Source organism: Mustela nivalis (genome assembly GCF_964662115.1).
Source record: "Mustela nivalis genome assembly, chromosome: 7".
Lineage (NCBI taxonomy): Eukaryota > Metazoa > Chordata > Mammalia > Carnivora > Mustelidae > Mustela > Mustela nivalis.
In genome coordinates, this window is record NC_139026.1 from 45,183,851 (window position 1) to 45,200,259 (window position 16,409).

The 16,409-nt window shown below is 41.0% G+C and overlaps 1 protein-coding gene across 1 annotated transcript in view; it reads right to left on the reverse strand.

Moving 5' to 3' along the window:
• Positions 1 to 473: 473 nt before the first annotated feature.
• The window catches only part of LGR5 (leucine rich repeat containing G protein-coupled receptor 5), a 123,254-nt gene continuing 107,318 nt past the window's right edge, over positions 474 to 16,409 (reverse strand). Inside the window, exons 12-18 of the mRNA XM_082742839.1 lie at positions 14,065 to 14,130; positions 13,080 to 13,151; positions 8,797 to 8,868; positions 7,694 to 7,819; positions 6,473 to 6,618; positions 4,813 to 4,896; positions 474 to 3,176 (exon numbers count right to left, since the gene is read on the reverse strand). Of these exons, the coding sequence (XP_082598965.1) occupies positions 2,089 to 3,176; positions 4,813 to 4,896; positions 6,473 to 6,618; positions 7,694 to 7,819; positions 8,797 to 8,868; positions 13,080 to 13,151; positions 14,065 to 14,130 (1,654 nt within the window). The 3' untranslated portion in view covers positions 474 to 2,088. The remainder of the gene's footprint in view (positions 3,177 to 4,812; positions 4,897 to 6,472; positions 6,619 to 7,693; positions 7,820 to 8,796; positions 8,869 to 13,079; positions 13,152 to 14,064; positions 14,131 to 16,409) is intronic.

Sequence of the window (16,409 nt, forward strand, 5' to 3'; positions counted from 1 at the left end):
ATTTCTTTGTGCCCTGAGAATTGCATGTCCTTAGAAAACGTTTTGGCCTTGACATGGTCATGAAATATGGTTTTGTTAAAGGAAGAATTTATAGAAAACTCATGTTCATGTTGAATAATTTTAAGATTGATTTGTTATTTATATATTTCTTTCTAGTTGCAGAGTTTTTTTTCTTTTTATGTTGCAAAAGAAATAGGTTCTGGCTATGAAATCCAAACCCTCACTGGGGACAATAAACTTTACCAAGTCATTTGCATTGACAAAATGGCTTATTAGTCCTACTTAACACAATCCAGGAGTTGGTAAAGATATTTTGGTTTGTTCTTGTGACGTGTTTACTTCTTATGGTAAGTCCAAAGTACCTAAAATATTGAGGTGAAAATACTTCAACAGCAAAGGTACTTATACATTAGAAATAAAATCACTTAGGAGACCATATATTTGCCTGTGGGCTCAAAAAGAGCTGAAGATACTTTGTTTTATAGTCACACATTTTATTACAAATTTCTTTTATTTTGTACCCAATAGAAAAGCAAGTTTGGAATCTATTTACAAGTACTATACATTTACACATATTATATACAGTTAATGAATTTAAAGAAAATGGGCGGAGAAACACAATATATACGGAAGAATATGCCACTGTACATGGTTTATTATCATGGTCCTTAGTGTTACTGAATCTTTATTGTAGTAATAAATACAGTTCTATATTTACACATCTTATAAAACATCTCATAAATGTATTTTTTTCAATTCCAAGTTAAAACATCTGATCAAAATAAACATGCTTATATAAAAATAAATCTACCTAACAGTCTTTTGATTTGGATGTACTGAAGCTAATGTAGTATAATAGAAGATACAAATTAATCCTTTGACCTTTAGTATTTAATAATTTTGCTTCTTAAAATACTTAACACATGTATTACATATGGAATAAGCACAGAAGTCATGTTCCTGACATCACGTGGGTTGGTCCAGAGACAACACAGCTAAAACCAAGCTAAATAAACAGGATATGTTACCAAATCCCTGTTGAGTCCAAAGTGGTTTCAGACACTGTTGCTAGAACTACTAGAGATACACATGTGTGAAGTGATTATGCCTGTGCATTTAATTTATGTCGGTCTGCATTTGATCATTTCCTAAAGATGCACATTAGTTTGAATCGACTGAAAAGACCTCCTGCAAGAAGTGTGCACTCACCTGAAAACAACACAACAACAACAACAACAACAACAAAACAAACAAACAAAAAAACCCCAAAACCTCCCAGGTTGCTCGCCATCTTTTCTAGGTATATCCATTGCCAGCAACGGACTTTTCTTCTGAGTGCTGGACAGCAAGGAGTTAACAATGAATTAGACAAAGCAAACTTCACTTCTACATGATTGCCTTCATGCCAATTTAAGAGTTTAAGTTTATTTTCCTTTCAAAATACTTGTAGGCAGTTTTACTTCACTGAAGTGGAACCATCTCATGCTGGTACATAAAAATCTGGCATGTCTAGAAAGGATGTGAATCTAACTAGGAATGCCCTACATTATCCATTCAGGAGGGGACTGGTGACTGGAAGGATCCTTTGTGAGGAAAGGTGAACGAAGGCTAAAACATCCACATGGTCATTAAAATGAAATCCTACTGGTCACAGCCTCGACTTCGTCATGTAGGCCATTTAGAACCCTATTTTCCAAACATCTCACCATTTTTTTAAGGGGTTTTCAGGTTTAAAACCTCTTTTGTAAGTGAGTAGTTCTGCCTCTCTCCCCAAATAATTAGATTGGTGAGTTGAAAAAGAATCCGGTTGAAATCATGGAGAATCTTTTTTTGAACATTTCAAATCTGTTTTTTAAAAATCTGAGCATACCTAAATAGTGTGACTGATCTTTTATATCTGAATGAGTTATACAAGCAGCAGTTAGACTTACTTTTCACTCTCCAGTATCAACAGGTTTTCAGCTTTTTCCACACTGAGAGATACCAAAAACAAAGTTTCCACCAGTCATTCTTAGTTATTGCTCTGATGTTCCCACTCTCATGTTTTTGGGTTTTCAATGTTTAAAAACTTTTTCTCCCACAGGTGATTTAGAGACATGGGACAAATGCCACAGATGAAAGGTGACAGCTTTCGGTCACCGGGTAAGCTGGTGGTGACACGGAATTGGAAGGCAGGTCGTAGGCGATGCTGGCGCTGGTGAAGGTTACCAAGGCTTGGGTTGAGTCACAGGACTGCTTCTCGACATCATCAGAGTTAACAGACATCAGGCTTGGGTTTCTCGATCTGGTCCAGAAGTGGGATTGTTTTCCCAGGCTCCCCAGATCTTCCTTAAAATGGGGATTGAAGAGGATGTAGAGAAGGGGATTGAGGCAGGCAGGAAGCGGGACAATCACCAGGAGGATAAACTTAATTACTTCAGGGCTGATAAAGGTGAGGTTTAGTAAGGAGGAGAAGGACAGGAAGGCCACGGGACAGTAAAGGATACAGTTGGTGAAGAGCAAGAGAGCAATGTGCTTTACCATAGAACAGTCCCACATGTTCTCTAGGTCTCCCTTTTCCAAATTGCAGTAGAGCTTGGTGTAGGCAATGGTCATCACCAGGAAGCAAAGAGAGTTGAGCAAGACAAGCGCAACCATGTAGCCCGTGGTGCTGGGATCGCCAAAGGGCAGGGGGAGGCAGAGCGGGGAGGCGCTGAACTCACTGCCCCCTAGCAGCGGAACTGTGGCGATGGTCAAGGCCAGCACCGCGCAGAGCAGAATGACTGCTTTCAGACAGGAGAAAGGAGTTTTCCTTTCAAATTTTGTAGAGCATCTCACAGAGAAGCCACGCTCCAGGGCCGCCAGAGTGAGCAGGAAAACAGATGATTCCGAAGCAAAAATGGACAAAAACCCGACGACTTGACAACCGACCCCCTGTTCCCACCACGCCCCATGCTGGGCAAAGCTGCCAAAAGTGAACGCGTCCACACCCGCCAGCACAGCGCTGGAGACCCCCATGAGCATGTTCACAGCTGCTATTAACCCAATTAACAGTTTTATGGAGGAAATGTACAGAGGGGCTCTGAACACAGTCGAGGTCACCAAGGCATTGCAAGTAAGCGCCAAAATGGCGATGGTCCACACTCCAATTCTGATCAGCCAACTGCCAAACAGGTACTCACAGAGTTTGAAGGGGCCTAGAAGTCCAAGGAAGAAAAAGACTGGGTATCAAATCAGGGTTCACAACTTCTGCCACATTACCTTTTTGTTTCTCTTCTTAGGACGCTGAGAGAAAGGCCAGTCACAGCCAGAGTAGCACACAGTTCCCCTGTGGAGTGTTCTACTTTCTTTAACTACTGTGAAAACATGAACAGCAGGTGCTCATGTTTTGAACCTAAACACACAGAAATGGAGATGGGGAATTTCAATCACTTGATTATGTTCCCCCAAATACAGTGGAGTTGGGGCCAGGTGAAAAGCCAGATCTCCTGGGCTTTTCATTATGTAGTTTTTCAGAATGCTTCAAAAATGTTCTGGAAGCAGAAAAAGAAAATGCCAGGGAAATACTCCATAATATTAGAAGGGGAAGTATGGGTATGATGAGAGTGTATTTCATGGAAATTTCATCTTAGGTTTGATGTTTGAGAGTAACAGAATCCTATTGCTGAAAATAAAGTATCAACCCTTCTCCGCTGCCTTCCACCCTGCACCCAACTCCCATGCCCCGAGCTGGCCCATCCTGTTCCTGGGAATGGGACAATTACATGAAGTCAGTCTACACCTTTTTACTTGTCTGTATAAACAATTATTTGCTTTAATCAAATAGCTATTTAGGAAAGAGGAAATTTTATTTTATTTTAAGATTTTATTTATTTGACAGACAGAGATCACAAGTAGGCAGAGAGGCAGGCAGAGAGGGAGAGAAGAGGAAGCCGGCTCGCGGCTGAGCAGAGAGCCCGATGTGGGGCTTGATCCCAGGACCCTGAGATCATGACCTGAGCTGAAGGCAGAGGCCTTAACCCACTGAGCCACCCAGGTGCCCTGGAAATTTTAAAAAATAAATGATTACATGAAGCAAGACTTCTATGTACTAGTTAAGGCTAGATTGCTGATATCATTTAAAAATTGCCTATATAGGGGCTCCTGGGTGGCTCAGTGGGTTAAAGCTTCTGCCTTCAGCTCAGGTCATGATCCTGGGGTCCTGGGATCAAGCCCTGCATCAGGCTCTCTGCTCAGCGGGGAGCCTGCTTCCCCCTCTCTCTCTGCCTGCCTCTCTGCCTGCTTGTGATCTCTGTCTGTCAAATAGAGGAATAAAATCTTTTAAAAAAATTTCCTATATAAGGCATCTGGGTGGCCCCATTGGTTAACTGGACTCATGGTTTTGGCTCAAGTCATGACCTCAAGGTCATGGGATAGAGCCCTGAGTCATCAACGTCGCTCAGCAGGGAGTCTGCTCCAGAATCTTTCCCTCCCCATCTGTTCCTCAAGAACTCCCCATCCCCCCACCCACAGCCTGTGCACGCTCCCCCACTCAGGTAAATAAAAAATTAAAAATAAATACATAAACACATAAATAAAATCTTTTAAAAAACTGCATGTGCTTGATTGGTTCTTCAGTTTTCATTAATCTTAATCGAGTCTTTCACAGAAACCCTGTCTATGAGGGGGGGACCAACTCTAGAGAATGGACATTTCTATTTTAAAGGTCCCCACAGGGAGGGATATAAGAGCCTCAAAGGCAGCACAGATTTTGCTTTGAAGGGTGACCAGTATGTCACTGATGGCCTCAGAGTCAGCGTGCGTCCGGACAGCCCAATTGTGCACCCTTCTCACCTGGGGAAGGTGAACACTGCACCGAATGAAGGACTTTCAGGTCTTCCTCAAAGTCCAGCAGGAAATCTTCAAGATCCCGCTCATCTGCAGGAATGAGAGGCCCTGGAATGAGGTTCTGTCTCTCCTTCCTGGGATCACATCCCAGGACCACATCCTCAAGACATGAAAGGTCACAAAGGGAACTGAAGCCCAGACGCGCCACTTTTTCTTGAGCTCCGGCTTTCTGGCAATGTATTATAAAGTTGCTTTTGGATGTTCTACTTGAGCCACTATGTGACATAGTATTCCAGATGAAGTGGGGGTGAGGAAGGGTAACCCCAGGCTCCGGGCCATAACACTTTAGCTCTCTTATTCTGTCCTTGTTCCCTGCAGCTCAGGATGGTCCCAAATTGCACTGACCTAAGCTGGAGAGAGGCTGTGGGCCTCTCTTTATCCAATTTTCTAGCTTAGATAGCTAGAGAGCCCAGATTCTGGGCTGTGTTCTCTGAGCACAAGAAGAAGAATCAGGTAGAGTAAGTTTCTATCTTTCCTGGAGATTCTGCTTAACAAAGCACAAATCAAGTTACCGCTTAGTGCTCAGTGTAGCACCTATTTATGAAACAGGAGTTTAGTGACCTAACATACAGAATTACTGCCCGTAAAAAACATGAATTCCCCGAAGAACTTTGTCTTTCTTGTCCATTATGTTCCTCCTGGTCCATAGTAGGCACTAATTTTTTTTTTTCCCTGAGTGAATGAGTATAGTAGAAATTAACATGGATAAAGCAGCGAGAGCAAAAACTAAGGGAAAAACAAGAGCCAGATACATGCTGTGACCTCAAACAAAAAAGCCAAAGCTAACATATCAGCTCTTGAAACTCATGTGTGTACATACAGAGATGGTAAGTTAACAGTCAGACAGAATCACACTTGCCTGGGAATCAACAAATCATTAGGGCCCAAAGGAAAAGAAGCCAGTCTGCTTAGACTTTGTGCAAACTTGCAGGGTTGGCAGGGAAAGGCAACTGGGGGCTGCCATGGCGTCTCCTCATTACCACAGGTGTGGTTTCAGGGGCATTGCTGTCGGTTTAAGTAAGGTCTTACTTCAAGGAAAGCCAAGTGCTTTACAGACATTATCTCATTTCACCTTCCTGACAGATACCTCTATGGAGGGCGGGGTGGGAGGAGTGAATGTTTTAGAATTAGTTGGATGAGAATTGGGATTCTTCAGCCCTTCTGCAGACATACGGAAGCATCTAAATGCCTGTACTGGCTACTCCTCTCAGGTCCTAAGACTAAAAGAGGATTTTGTCTTCTGGAGAAAACCACTCAGAAACACGTTTTTTTTTTTTAAAAAGATATCCATAAGGATGAGGCCCTTTTTAAAAGCTTATGGAAATATTAACATCAATATTAAGAATTACCCCCGAGGACAATCTATGCCACGGGGGATTGAATTGTAAATAAAAGTATGAAGGAATCACTTACGGAAAAGATGAACTTTTAGAACGAATCCTAAGGGATATTTCTCTTTCTCTGGGAGTCTTTAAGTAGTGAGATTGATGGCCATCTTGCTGGGGCTGGTTACATAGGGACTTGTCTGGAGTTCAGATGACTTGTTTGATGACTTTTCAAGACCCTTCTAGATACAATTTCATCACTGTGACATAGCAAGTCTTACCTTGAACTTGAAACATTCCAGCATCTTTCTTATGCAGGTCATCGGTACTGCTGTTGTCCTCTTTATTCCATTGATTAGATATTTTATAGACATTCTCACACACTCCAAATGCACAACACTGGTAAGCATAAGGCATTTCTATAACCCTTTAAATGAACGAAATCAAACAAAAAACACATACTTAAAGACACAGGTTGTTGAAGGTAGTGTTCATGTTTTTTCACTCAATAATTCTGTCTTTGGATCTTAGCCTTAATTAAGAAACTAAAGTATTAACTGTGCACAAAGGTGTTCATTACTGTACTATTTATAGTAACAATGGAGTTGCCATAAAATGCTGATAATTGCTGAGGTTGAGTGATGCATATATTATATTATTTTCTCTACTTTTGTGCTTGAAAATTTCCATAATAGGGAAGTTAAAAAAATGACTGCTAGGAAAATTGTAGCACCATTAAAAAGTGCTTATGGTATGACATAATGTAAAGTAATGAAAACATGATGTAAGTTCGTATATGTACTATAGTTCTAATGATTAAAAATACACTGGAAACAAAGTCTAAAAGGAAATAAAATAAAAAGTTGTTTAGGGGGTATTTTTAGATTTTTACTCTCTTTTACTTTCCAAACTCTCTTTTGGGGTTATGGTTTTAAAAGTATATGGAATGTCCTGTGGTTTAAAAAATACGTACACATATGTATATACCCATACACATACCTACATGCATATATATATATACACACACACACATATATATACATATATATGTATATATATATACACATATATTTTTAACAATAATAAGCATAACAGATTTTAAAGAGCATTACTTCCTCAAAGAAATATGAATTTAGTACATTTTATTAGAACATATAACAAGCTAGATAAAATTAAAAACATAAGCAGTTTTTAACTATAATAATATTATCACGTTATTTAATTACATGTCCTAGTTTATCTCATGGATCAATGGTTTTCAAACTCTTCCCGTGAACACTAGGATTCTGGAGGAATCTTTGAGGAAGAAAGGAAATGTGATCAGGAAGACAAAGTCTCCCCCTTCAGGGTTTGTCCTAACAATGCCCTAGGGGTGGGGGACTTGAGGGCATGAAATGCAATTCAAGAGTCCCATGACCTCATAAATTTTGAAAACTACTATAACACGTCTATTATTTCGCATGACCACAAATGTATCTTATTAGTTTTAATGACAAACTCACTTGAGTTCTGGAAAGTTTTCAGATGATATCAAGCTCTGTAAGGCATGATTTCCTGTTAATTTTAAGTGAGTTAAACCATGTAACCCCGTTACAGGAAAAGAAGACAGGCGGTTGGAGGATAGGTCCCTGTAAAACATCAAACAACAATTGGCTTTTGGTCTGTGTTTGCAGAAAGCATCGATGTTTAAAAAAAAAAAGGCAACCTTTTAGGTTTAGCTTCTGATCATTTTACGACTTAAAATCAGAATTGCAGGGGAGACTTGTTTCAATCACATCCAAATTGTAATTTCTACATTCAGCTTCATTTTGCCAGGTGGGGACATCAAATATCAGTGGAAGGAGGTGCTGAAGCTAATTTGAAAAGTGATATTGAATGGATTAAGTTGGGCAGGAGGGGGAAGACGCTGTCGGGTTTATTCTCTTTCCTCCCCTTAACTCTGTCTGACCAGCAAATTCTCCTTTGACAAGGGAGAGGGAGAGGAAGGTGTAAGATGCAGAGGGGAGGTGGCATGGGATGGGGGACAGGGCAGCAAAGTTTTCTCTCAGGATGGCAAATATGAAATGAAAACGCTTGGAACTGAAATGACATCTTATTCTACCCCACCTGATTGCTCAGCTAAAATGGAAAATTTCACCTCAATAACCAGAACCAGCTGTCACCCAGATCTTCAATTACACTTGTCAGCCCCCGCGCCACACCCTGTGGCCATGGAAGGGCGGGGTATGGGGGTGCTCCTCTCTGGTCTGACTCAGCTCCAATGTCCAGAGCACTAACGGCCGGGCAATTCATGCACACGGCAATTCATGCACTTCAGCAAAACCAACATTTTAAAAAATTTTTTTATAAACATATAATATATTTTTATCTCCAGGGGTACAGGTCTGTGAATCTCCAGGTTTACACACTTCACAGCACTCACCAAAGCACATACCCTCCCCAGTGTCCATAACCCCCCCCCTCTCCCACCCCCCCCCCGCCCCCGGCAACCCTCAGTTTGTTTTGTGAGATTAAGAATCACTTATGAAAACCAACATTTTTGATAAATTTAGGTGGCCCCCCAATTATTTAAAATATGCCATAAACAAGTCACGAAAATACTCACAGCTTTCTTAGAGATGGCAAAGTGGAAAACGCATTGGGATGAATGATGGCAATTTTGTTCCAGGCTAAATTCCTATTAAAAAAATAATAATGAGGCAAGTGAGAAGATTATATATTAAAAAAGAAAAAAATTGTGTGAAGTTTTACCACATATATTCCTTAAAACTTAACTTCCATTCAGGACATAGCAATAAACTTATCAAATTAGCTTTCAGATAAAGGTATTAGTATTATCTGAAAGGTATTTTTCAGATAAAGGTATTGTTTTAAAACAAGTTTGATTTAAAGAGGGAACTTTAAATCAAACTTGTTTTAAATCAAGGAAAAATCATGCAAGTGGATATTTTAGATTTTATTCTCTGCTAAAATGTTGACTAAAACATGACCGTGAAATTTTATAGGGGCACTTCTGAGATGAGCAGAGGTGGAGGAGGAGTTAAGACGCAGGACTTCCGAGGGTCCTCCTCTGACGAACTGGAAGTGGGTAAAATGTCCTGCATATGTAATGAAACTCAAAAATGCTTTCTGTACATTGTCGGGTAGGTCAGGCCGCAAGAGAAACACTGAGAAGTATTAAAGAAAAAATCCCCAGTAAAGGAGATGCACACTTAAATTCTTAACTGCAAAATAAATAAAAAAGTGGCTAATATGTCGAAAATAAAATCCTTTAATAACAAAGAAAACCTACAATCTACGGAGAAATAAGATTAACTCAACACACACACACACACACACACACACACACTGAAATGTAGATGATTCAGCAAGAATAGGACGTCCACATCTCACAAAAGGTGCAATGAACTTAAAATTTGTCCTTTCAGAATACCTGACTAATAAATGTAATGGAAGTATAGACAACTGAGGAAACTGAAAGGAATTCGGGTCACCTTTTCTCTAGCACAGAGGAGTGATTTATTTAGGATACTGGGCCTCCTGAGTTACCTTGGATAAATGGTTTTCACAGAATATTTATATTCTCATTTGAAAGGCTCCCTACACTGGATGAAACTGGAAGCTTTTTATTTTGATCCCTCACAGATCCCAGGACAGAAAACAGTTTTGGCTAACAAGGGGAGGAAATGGCAGGGAAGGAGTGGGGAAGCTCCCAACGGGGATTCAGTAAATTGAGTGAGGAGGGGCGCCTGGGTGGCTCAGTGGGTTAAGCCGCTGCCTTCTGCTCAGGTCATGATCTCAGGGTCCTGGGATCGAGTCCCGCATCGGGCTCTCTGCTCAGCAGGGGGCCTGCTTCCCTCTCTCTCTCTCTGCCTGCCTCTCTGTCTACTTGTGATTTCTCTCTGTCAAATAAATAAATAAAATCTTAAAAAAAAAAAAAAATTGAGTGAGGAGGCTGTCTCCTCCTGAGCTGCTCCTAACGTCTCTGTCCCTCGAGGGGAGCAGGTCCTACCACCTGTCCAAGTCTCTGGTGCCTTCAGCTGGAACATGGGTGTCCCCCAGTGAGCCTCACAGAGCAAAATATCAGGAATGCAGGCTGAGTCCGGTCATGGGTCCCTATAGCACTTTGGCGAGTTTTCGAGTAAATATGGGAGAATTTGTATGTTCAAAGGACTGTAATTCCTCTCCTGCTTGTACACCTGTGTGCTGGAGTCCTCCCAGCAGCCCCTGAGGAGCCATTTCTGCTCTCCAGCTCTGTTCTGTGCCTGGGGCTGACCCTGCAGGTGGCTCCCTACTGGTCGCAGCTGGATTCCCAGTGGAAGCCCAGGAGAGAGAACTTAGGCACTGGTCCTCCTTCTCTCCTTGGGAATCTTGTCTCTGGTGGCAGCTACACACTTTTTCAACCGCGGCCTCCCTTCTCTGTGTCTCTGTAGCCTCAGCCTTGGCCACATGGTTGGTTTCTGCCTACCCATGCCTCACTTGCTCTCATAACCGTCAGCACAACTCTAAGAGGTGGGTGTTGTCATTAGCCCCATTTTACTGGTGAGGAGTGACGCACAGAGCAGTAAGGGACTTGCTCCAAATCACAGAATCATCTCAGGAGCTGGGATTCGAACTCGAGCTGACTGACATCAGAGTCCCTATCTTTTGCTCAGAACATGTTCGAAATTCTTAAGTAAATAATGAGAGAGCCACTGCACTAGACCCTCAGGGCGGGGGGGATGATAAAAATGTTCTTGTCATTTTTGGGTAGGGCAGTGCCGAAGGTTGAGTCCTGCGGCAGGGAGTGTGCAAAATGCATCAGAGTGGCATGGGCTCATGGCAGGAGATCTTGTTCTTATAAGCGCCCAGGCAGGGGGACGTCGAGAGTGGGGAGGAACCCAATGGGCAGTGAGAACACGGGAGCTAGCCACCATATGTCAGAGGCCTAGGAACGCGTGTGTGAGAGTCAGGAGGTTGTACTATGAGGTTGGTGTCAGATTTGTTTTTTTTTTTTTAAAGATTTTATTTATTTATTTGACGCAGAGAGAGATCACAAGTAGGCAGAGAGGTAGGCAGAGAGAGAGGAAGGGAAGCAGGCTCCCCGCTGAGCAGACAGCCCGATGCGGGACTCTATCCCAGGACCCTGGGATCATGACCTGAGCTGAAGGCAGAGGCCCTAACCCACTGAGCCACCCAGGCACCCCTGGAGTCAGATTGTGAAGTTCGGTGCTGGGAAGTCTAGTCTCAAACTTGAAGACAATAGGAGACTAACGAGATTCTTGAAGCAGGGAAGCACCATGATTAGATTTCTGTTTGAGAAAGATTCTCTTCAGAGAATGGGATGAGTGAGTGGAGACGGATGGTGGAAAGGTTGGTTAGGACGATGCTGGTGGCAATCCACAGGAGTCATTCCGTGGGCCTGTGGCAGAAGAGTGGATGAACTGGAGGTGGCCAGAGTTTGGTGGGTGACAGATGTGAAGTCTAACGGGTAGGAGAAATTCAGGGAGACTCAGACATGGAGCCTTCTGGGTCTGTGTCTCATTCTTCTGGTGTCGTTAGAGGTCAGTCTTTCATTTTGTGTGTATATGAAAAAAAATATATAGATATTTCTGGTGAGAACATTTAAGTTCTACTCTCTTAGCAAATTTCAATGACATAATAGAGTATTATCAACTATATCAGCCTTTTACAGGGAAACTGACTTTTGGAAACAGCCAGAACTCCAACTGGGTGAAAAAGTCAGGTAATGAAGTTAGGTAATATATTTTTGTTTTACATTTACTAAAAAAAAGTAGAAGAACTTCATAAGCCGATACCAAAAATAAGGAAAGGGCAATATATTTAAATTCAGAACAAGGTAGTTTTCAAGGTAAGTTTTTAGGAGGAGATGCTTCTTAAGGGTAAATTTAAAATGTTTTGAAGAGTGGTATTATTTTACTATGATATAGTCTCTTAAGTATTAAGAAAAACTTTAGGGAGTGCCTGTGTGGCTCAGTCACTTAAGCACCAATGCTTGATTCTGGCTCAGGTCATGATCTCAGGGTCGAGGCACTGAGCCCTGCCTCGGGCTCTACGCTCAGTGGGAAGTCTGCTTGAGATTCTTTCTCCCTCTCCCTCTGCCCCTCCCACCCCTCTGTCTCTCAAATAAATAAATAAATCTTAAAAGAAAAGAAAAGAAAAGAAAAGAAAAACTTTAGGAAAAGAGTAGTATTGAACAACATATACCAGAGTTTAAGTATTACATACTGTCATCATTCATCAAAATTACATTGAAATTTGGTTTCAAGATGAAAAAGATCTGTCACAGAAAACAATCTGTTATCAAGTTTTTTTTTTTTTTAATTTATGGCTGGTATATGGTGTTTTCACTCATAAAATGGAACTAGATACCATATTTACAATTCTTAGTCATCTGATCGACAGAAGCCTTTTTCAGGGCGTCTGTGCTCAAACTTTAGTGTATTTGTTAAAATGGCGATCGTTAGGATCCAACTCAGAGATTCTAACTCATGAAGCCTCTGCAGTGGCCCCCAGAGGATTCGTAAGCTCTCTGAGACACAGACTGAGAACCGCTGACCCAGGAAAAACGAACGGGCAGGAAGTATTGTGCAGTCGTCCCATTTCTGTGTGGAAAACGATCCCTACCTATTCCAGGCTGCTGACAGAAACATGTTTCATACGCAAGTCAACAGCTTGGCCTCCTTCTTTATCCAAATTCCGTGTCAGAGAGCAGATGGCAAATTTACTACTTTTGAATATATTTCCAAAAATCACCATGAGCGAGAGATTTGCCTTTTCACAGCAAAAACAGGCACACAGGTTCAACAGTACCCGTATACAGCAGAAAGAAAATACCAGGGAAGAGAGTGCTCTGTGCAGGGGAAGGCGCTGGGAGGCAGTACTCACAGAGTTCGGAGGCTAAGCAACTGCTGGAAAGTGTCAACTTTAATTTCATAGATTTCATTATGTCGCAGGTCTCTGAAATGACAGAGTTCCAAAGATTGGTTTCAAAGATTAGTCTTCAGAGATCTTGTACAGAGGGATTACCTGCCCTCAATCAAAGGAACACATGAAGTGTGACTACCAAGTGACTGATGAAAAATTTTTTGTTTTGCTTAAAGAAGAACATTCCAATTTATATACTGGAGTGTTGCCTCTCTTTTGAAGCAACAAGTTCCTCTGGGTGGGCATAAGACTGTATTCCGAATGTCAGCCTCGTTCAGTCACCTGGCTCTGCCTTCCGGGCCCTTCTAGAATTCTCTGAGGGTGTTCAAGACTGTCAAATCCTTACCTTTTAAAAACAGATTTGCCTTTCTTTTTCTCTCTTAATCGCCCAAAGGCATTCAAAGAAAAACGAAGTGGGAAAAGATAGATGGTTAATATCGTTTTGATCAAAACCAAAGTATGACTTTAAAGCAGTAAGACTCGTGTTTTGTGGAGGCAATTTTAAGAAAGGAATGTTCAAATGTTTCCTGCCTAAGTGTAATCAACGACATCTCGAATATGAAGAACACGGTACCCCCTCTAAGGATGGCTGCTGTGAAACAAACAAACCCCTCCCATATTTACAAGTAACACTCCTCATTGGATATGTAAGTTTAGAAAAATCCCCAAAGCTCCAGTAACACTGAAGTTCTATTAGAACACCAAGTTTGGGGTGGAAAAAGCACAACAAATGCTTCAGTGACAGTACAGTGCATAGTAAAATAATATTATCTATGTTTCCCAGCTCAATAGCCATCGTACACAGTCACACTTTGTGTGTATGAGAAGGGAAAGCACCAAATGTCTCCCCAGTGAACCACGGGGGCAAGCAAACCAGTGACCCCTGGAAATGTGAGTTTTGGCTCTTGTTTTTTGTTAAGTGACTTAGAGACTCTGATAGACATACATTTTCTGAAGCTTTTGGCAGACTGAAAAACTGGGTAAATCTTCCAGCAGGTTGTAAGATAGATCTCTGGAAAACAGAAGGTACAAAAGGGAAAATCTGTTACATATTAATCCTAAGGAAACATGCTTTGCTCTCCTTTCCCCTCCAAGATGATATATCTCCCAAAGGCAGACTCTGAATGTTTCCCCAGCCCCGACATGGAGCAGGTATTCGCAGGCATTATTGGATTAAGCATAGATCCAAACATTTACTGAAATGTAGCTGTTGTGCTTCTTTAATTGATTTAAATAATTTACTTAGTGAATTTATTTATATTTTGTTAGTGATGATCTCCAATGTCCTAGCTATTATCTCACTGAAATGAGTACAAATTAAATTAAATAATTGTGCCTCTCTAAGAGCTGCTATATCTCTACAGCTAAGAGAATCATTGTTGGTTCTTTTCTAATCAACTAAAAAAAAAAAAAAAACACCAACAACAATTCAAAACATAGCACTAACTTTGAAATCAATCACGGCAAGGGGGAAAAAAAAATCTAAGAAAGTCTTTAGCCAAAACTCAACAAATTACAGAATAACAAAAACATCTGGACATATTTATAGTATAATATAACTAATCTAAAACAAGCCATGGTAATTTGCAGAAAGCTTAAAAAAAGAAAGCTGGTAGATAAAGTAACATAGATACTTTAAAAAAAATCTTGTCTCATGTTTAAAAAGTTATCAGCTAATCAACTAACAACACACTTTCATGCCTGATTCTAATTCTTAAAACCAGATCACTACTATGCGACTGGAAAATCCATACTGCTTTCTAAGAGGCTTTTAAATTATTTTGTTCTTGTCATTGAGCACTCCATTCTACATTTTTTGAATGAATGGAATTTATATAGAAAGACAGTTCATTTACTACACATATATAATGTAGATGAAGCTGTTTGCAAACACAAATTTGTAGTTTATACTAGAGGCTTGAAAGACTAAACCAAACCAAACCAAACCAAAAACAAAAAACCCCCAAACCATACCCCACACCTGGGCACAAATATACCTGGTCAACAAAATGGTGTGAGTTTTTTAAAAAAGAGTGTATGTGAGAAAATGGACATACATATCGTCACAGCTGGTAATAATTTGGTTCACTTGTTCTCACAGACTGCAAGGAGACAAATCCTTCTGTGTACCTCTTAGTAGAAGATACAGAACACCTTCGACACAAAGACAGAGGGGCACTTGTGCCTACTTTCTACCTAGTGATTATTTATTTATTTATTTTATTTATAAGATTTTTTTTTTTTTTTTTATCAGAGAGAGAGAGGGAAAGAGAGCGAGCACAGGCAGACAGAATGGCAGGCAGAGGCAGAGGAAGAAGCAGGCTCCCTGCTGAGCAAGGAGCCCGATGTGGGACTCAAATCCCAGGACGCTGGGATCATGACCTGAGCTGAAGGCAGCTGCTTAACCAACTAAGCCACCCAGGCGTCCCTCTACCTAGTGATTTTCATTGCTACTTTCTACCTAGTGATTTTCATTTCATTTCATTCATCAAGCTCTTCTTAAATATAGATACCATGTTTACAGCTTTCCCTAAATTATTTCATTGAATGCTTGTGGTCACCTTATGAGGAAGACACTGATTATCATCATACGATGTGAAATAATTTTCTTCAGATCACCAGCTACTTAGTGGGGATATTGGATTCCCAATATCATTCCCATGAAAGTGAAGAACCTGGGGCACAATTTCAACAGTGAAGTTTCCCCATGTAACAGGCACTCCGTGGATGATTCAGTCAAAGGGGGGGGGGGGAGCTCACAGATCTGTGCATCCAGAACATAAATTAGATTGTAGTAGAGCTTGGCACTCCGAGTTCTACTCTCAACTTCAACTGATTCTTCATCTTGGTTGATACACTGGCCAAACATTATGCCTTTTTTCAGTTCTCTCCTTAAAGGAGAAGATACTCGTTCTGCTGAACTGGCATGGTGTCGTGAAGAACAAATCGAAGTTAGAGGTTGAAGGGCTTTGAAACTGACAAGCTCCTGTGGTTAATGTATCTGTGTTCTTTCAGACCTTTCAAGTTTCAAATGGAGAAAAGAAGAGCTTGAAGAGAGAGTAATGGTCCAAGGGAAGTGAGAAAGAAGTTGATAAGAGCTAACGCTGCCTGAGAGTTTACAATGTTCCAGGTGTGTGTATAAGCGTTTGACATGTAGTAACTCACTTAATCCTCATGATGATCCTCTGGAGGAAGTGGCTGTATCTCTATTTTATAGATTGGGAGATGGAGCCCCAGAGGGGATAAATAACTTGCTCAAGGTATCTTGCTGGTATATAGGGAGACTAGATT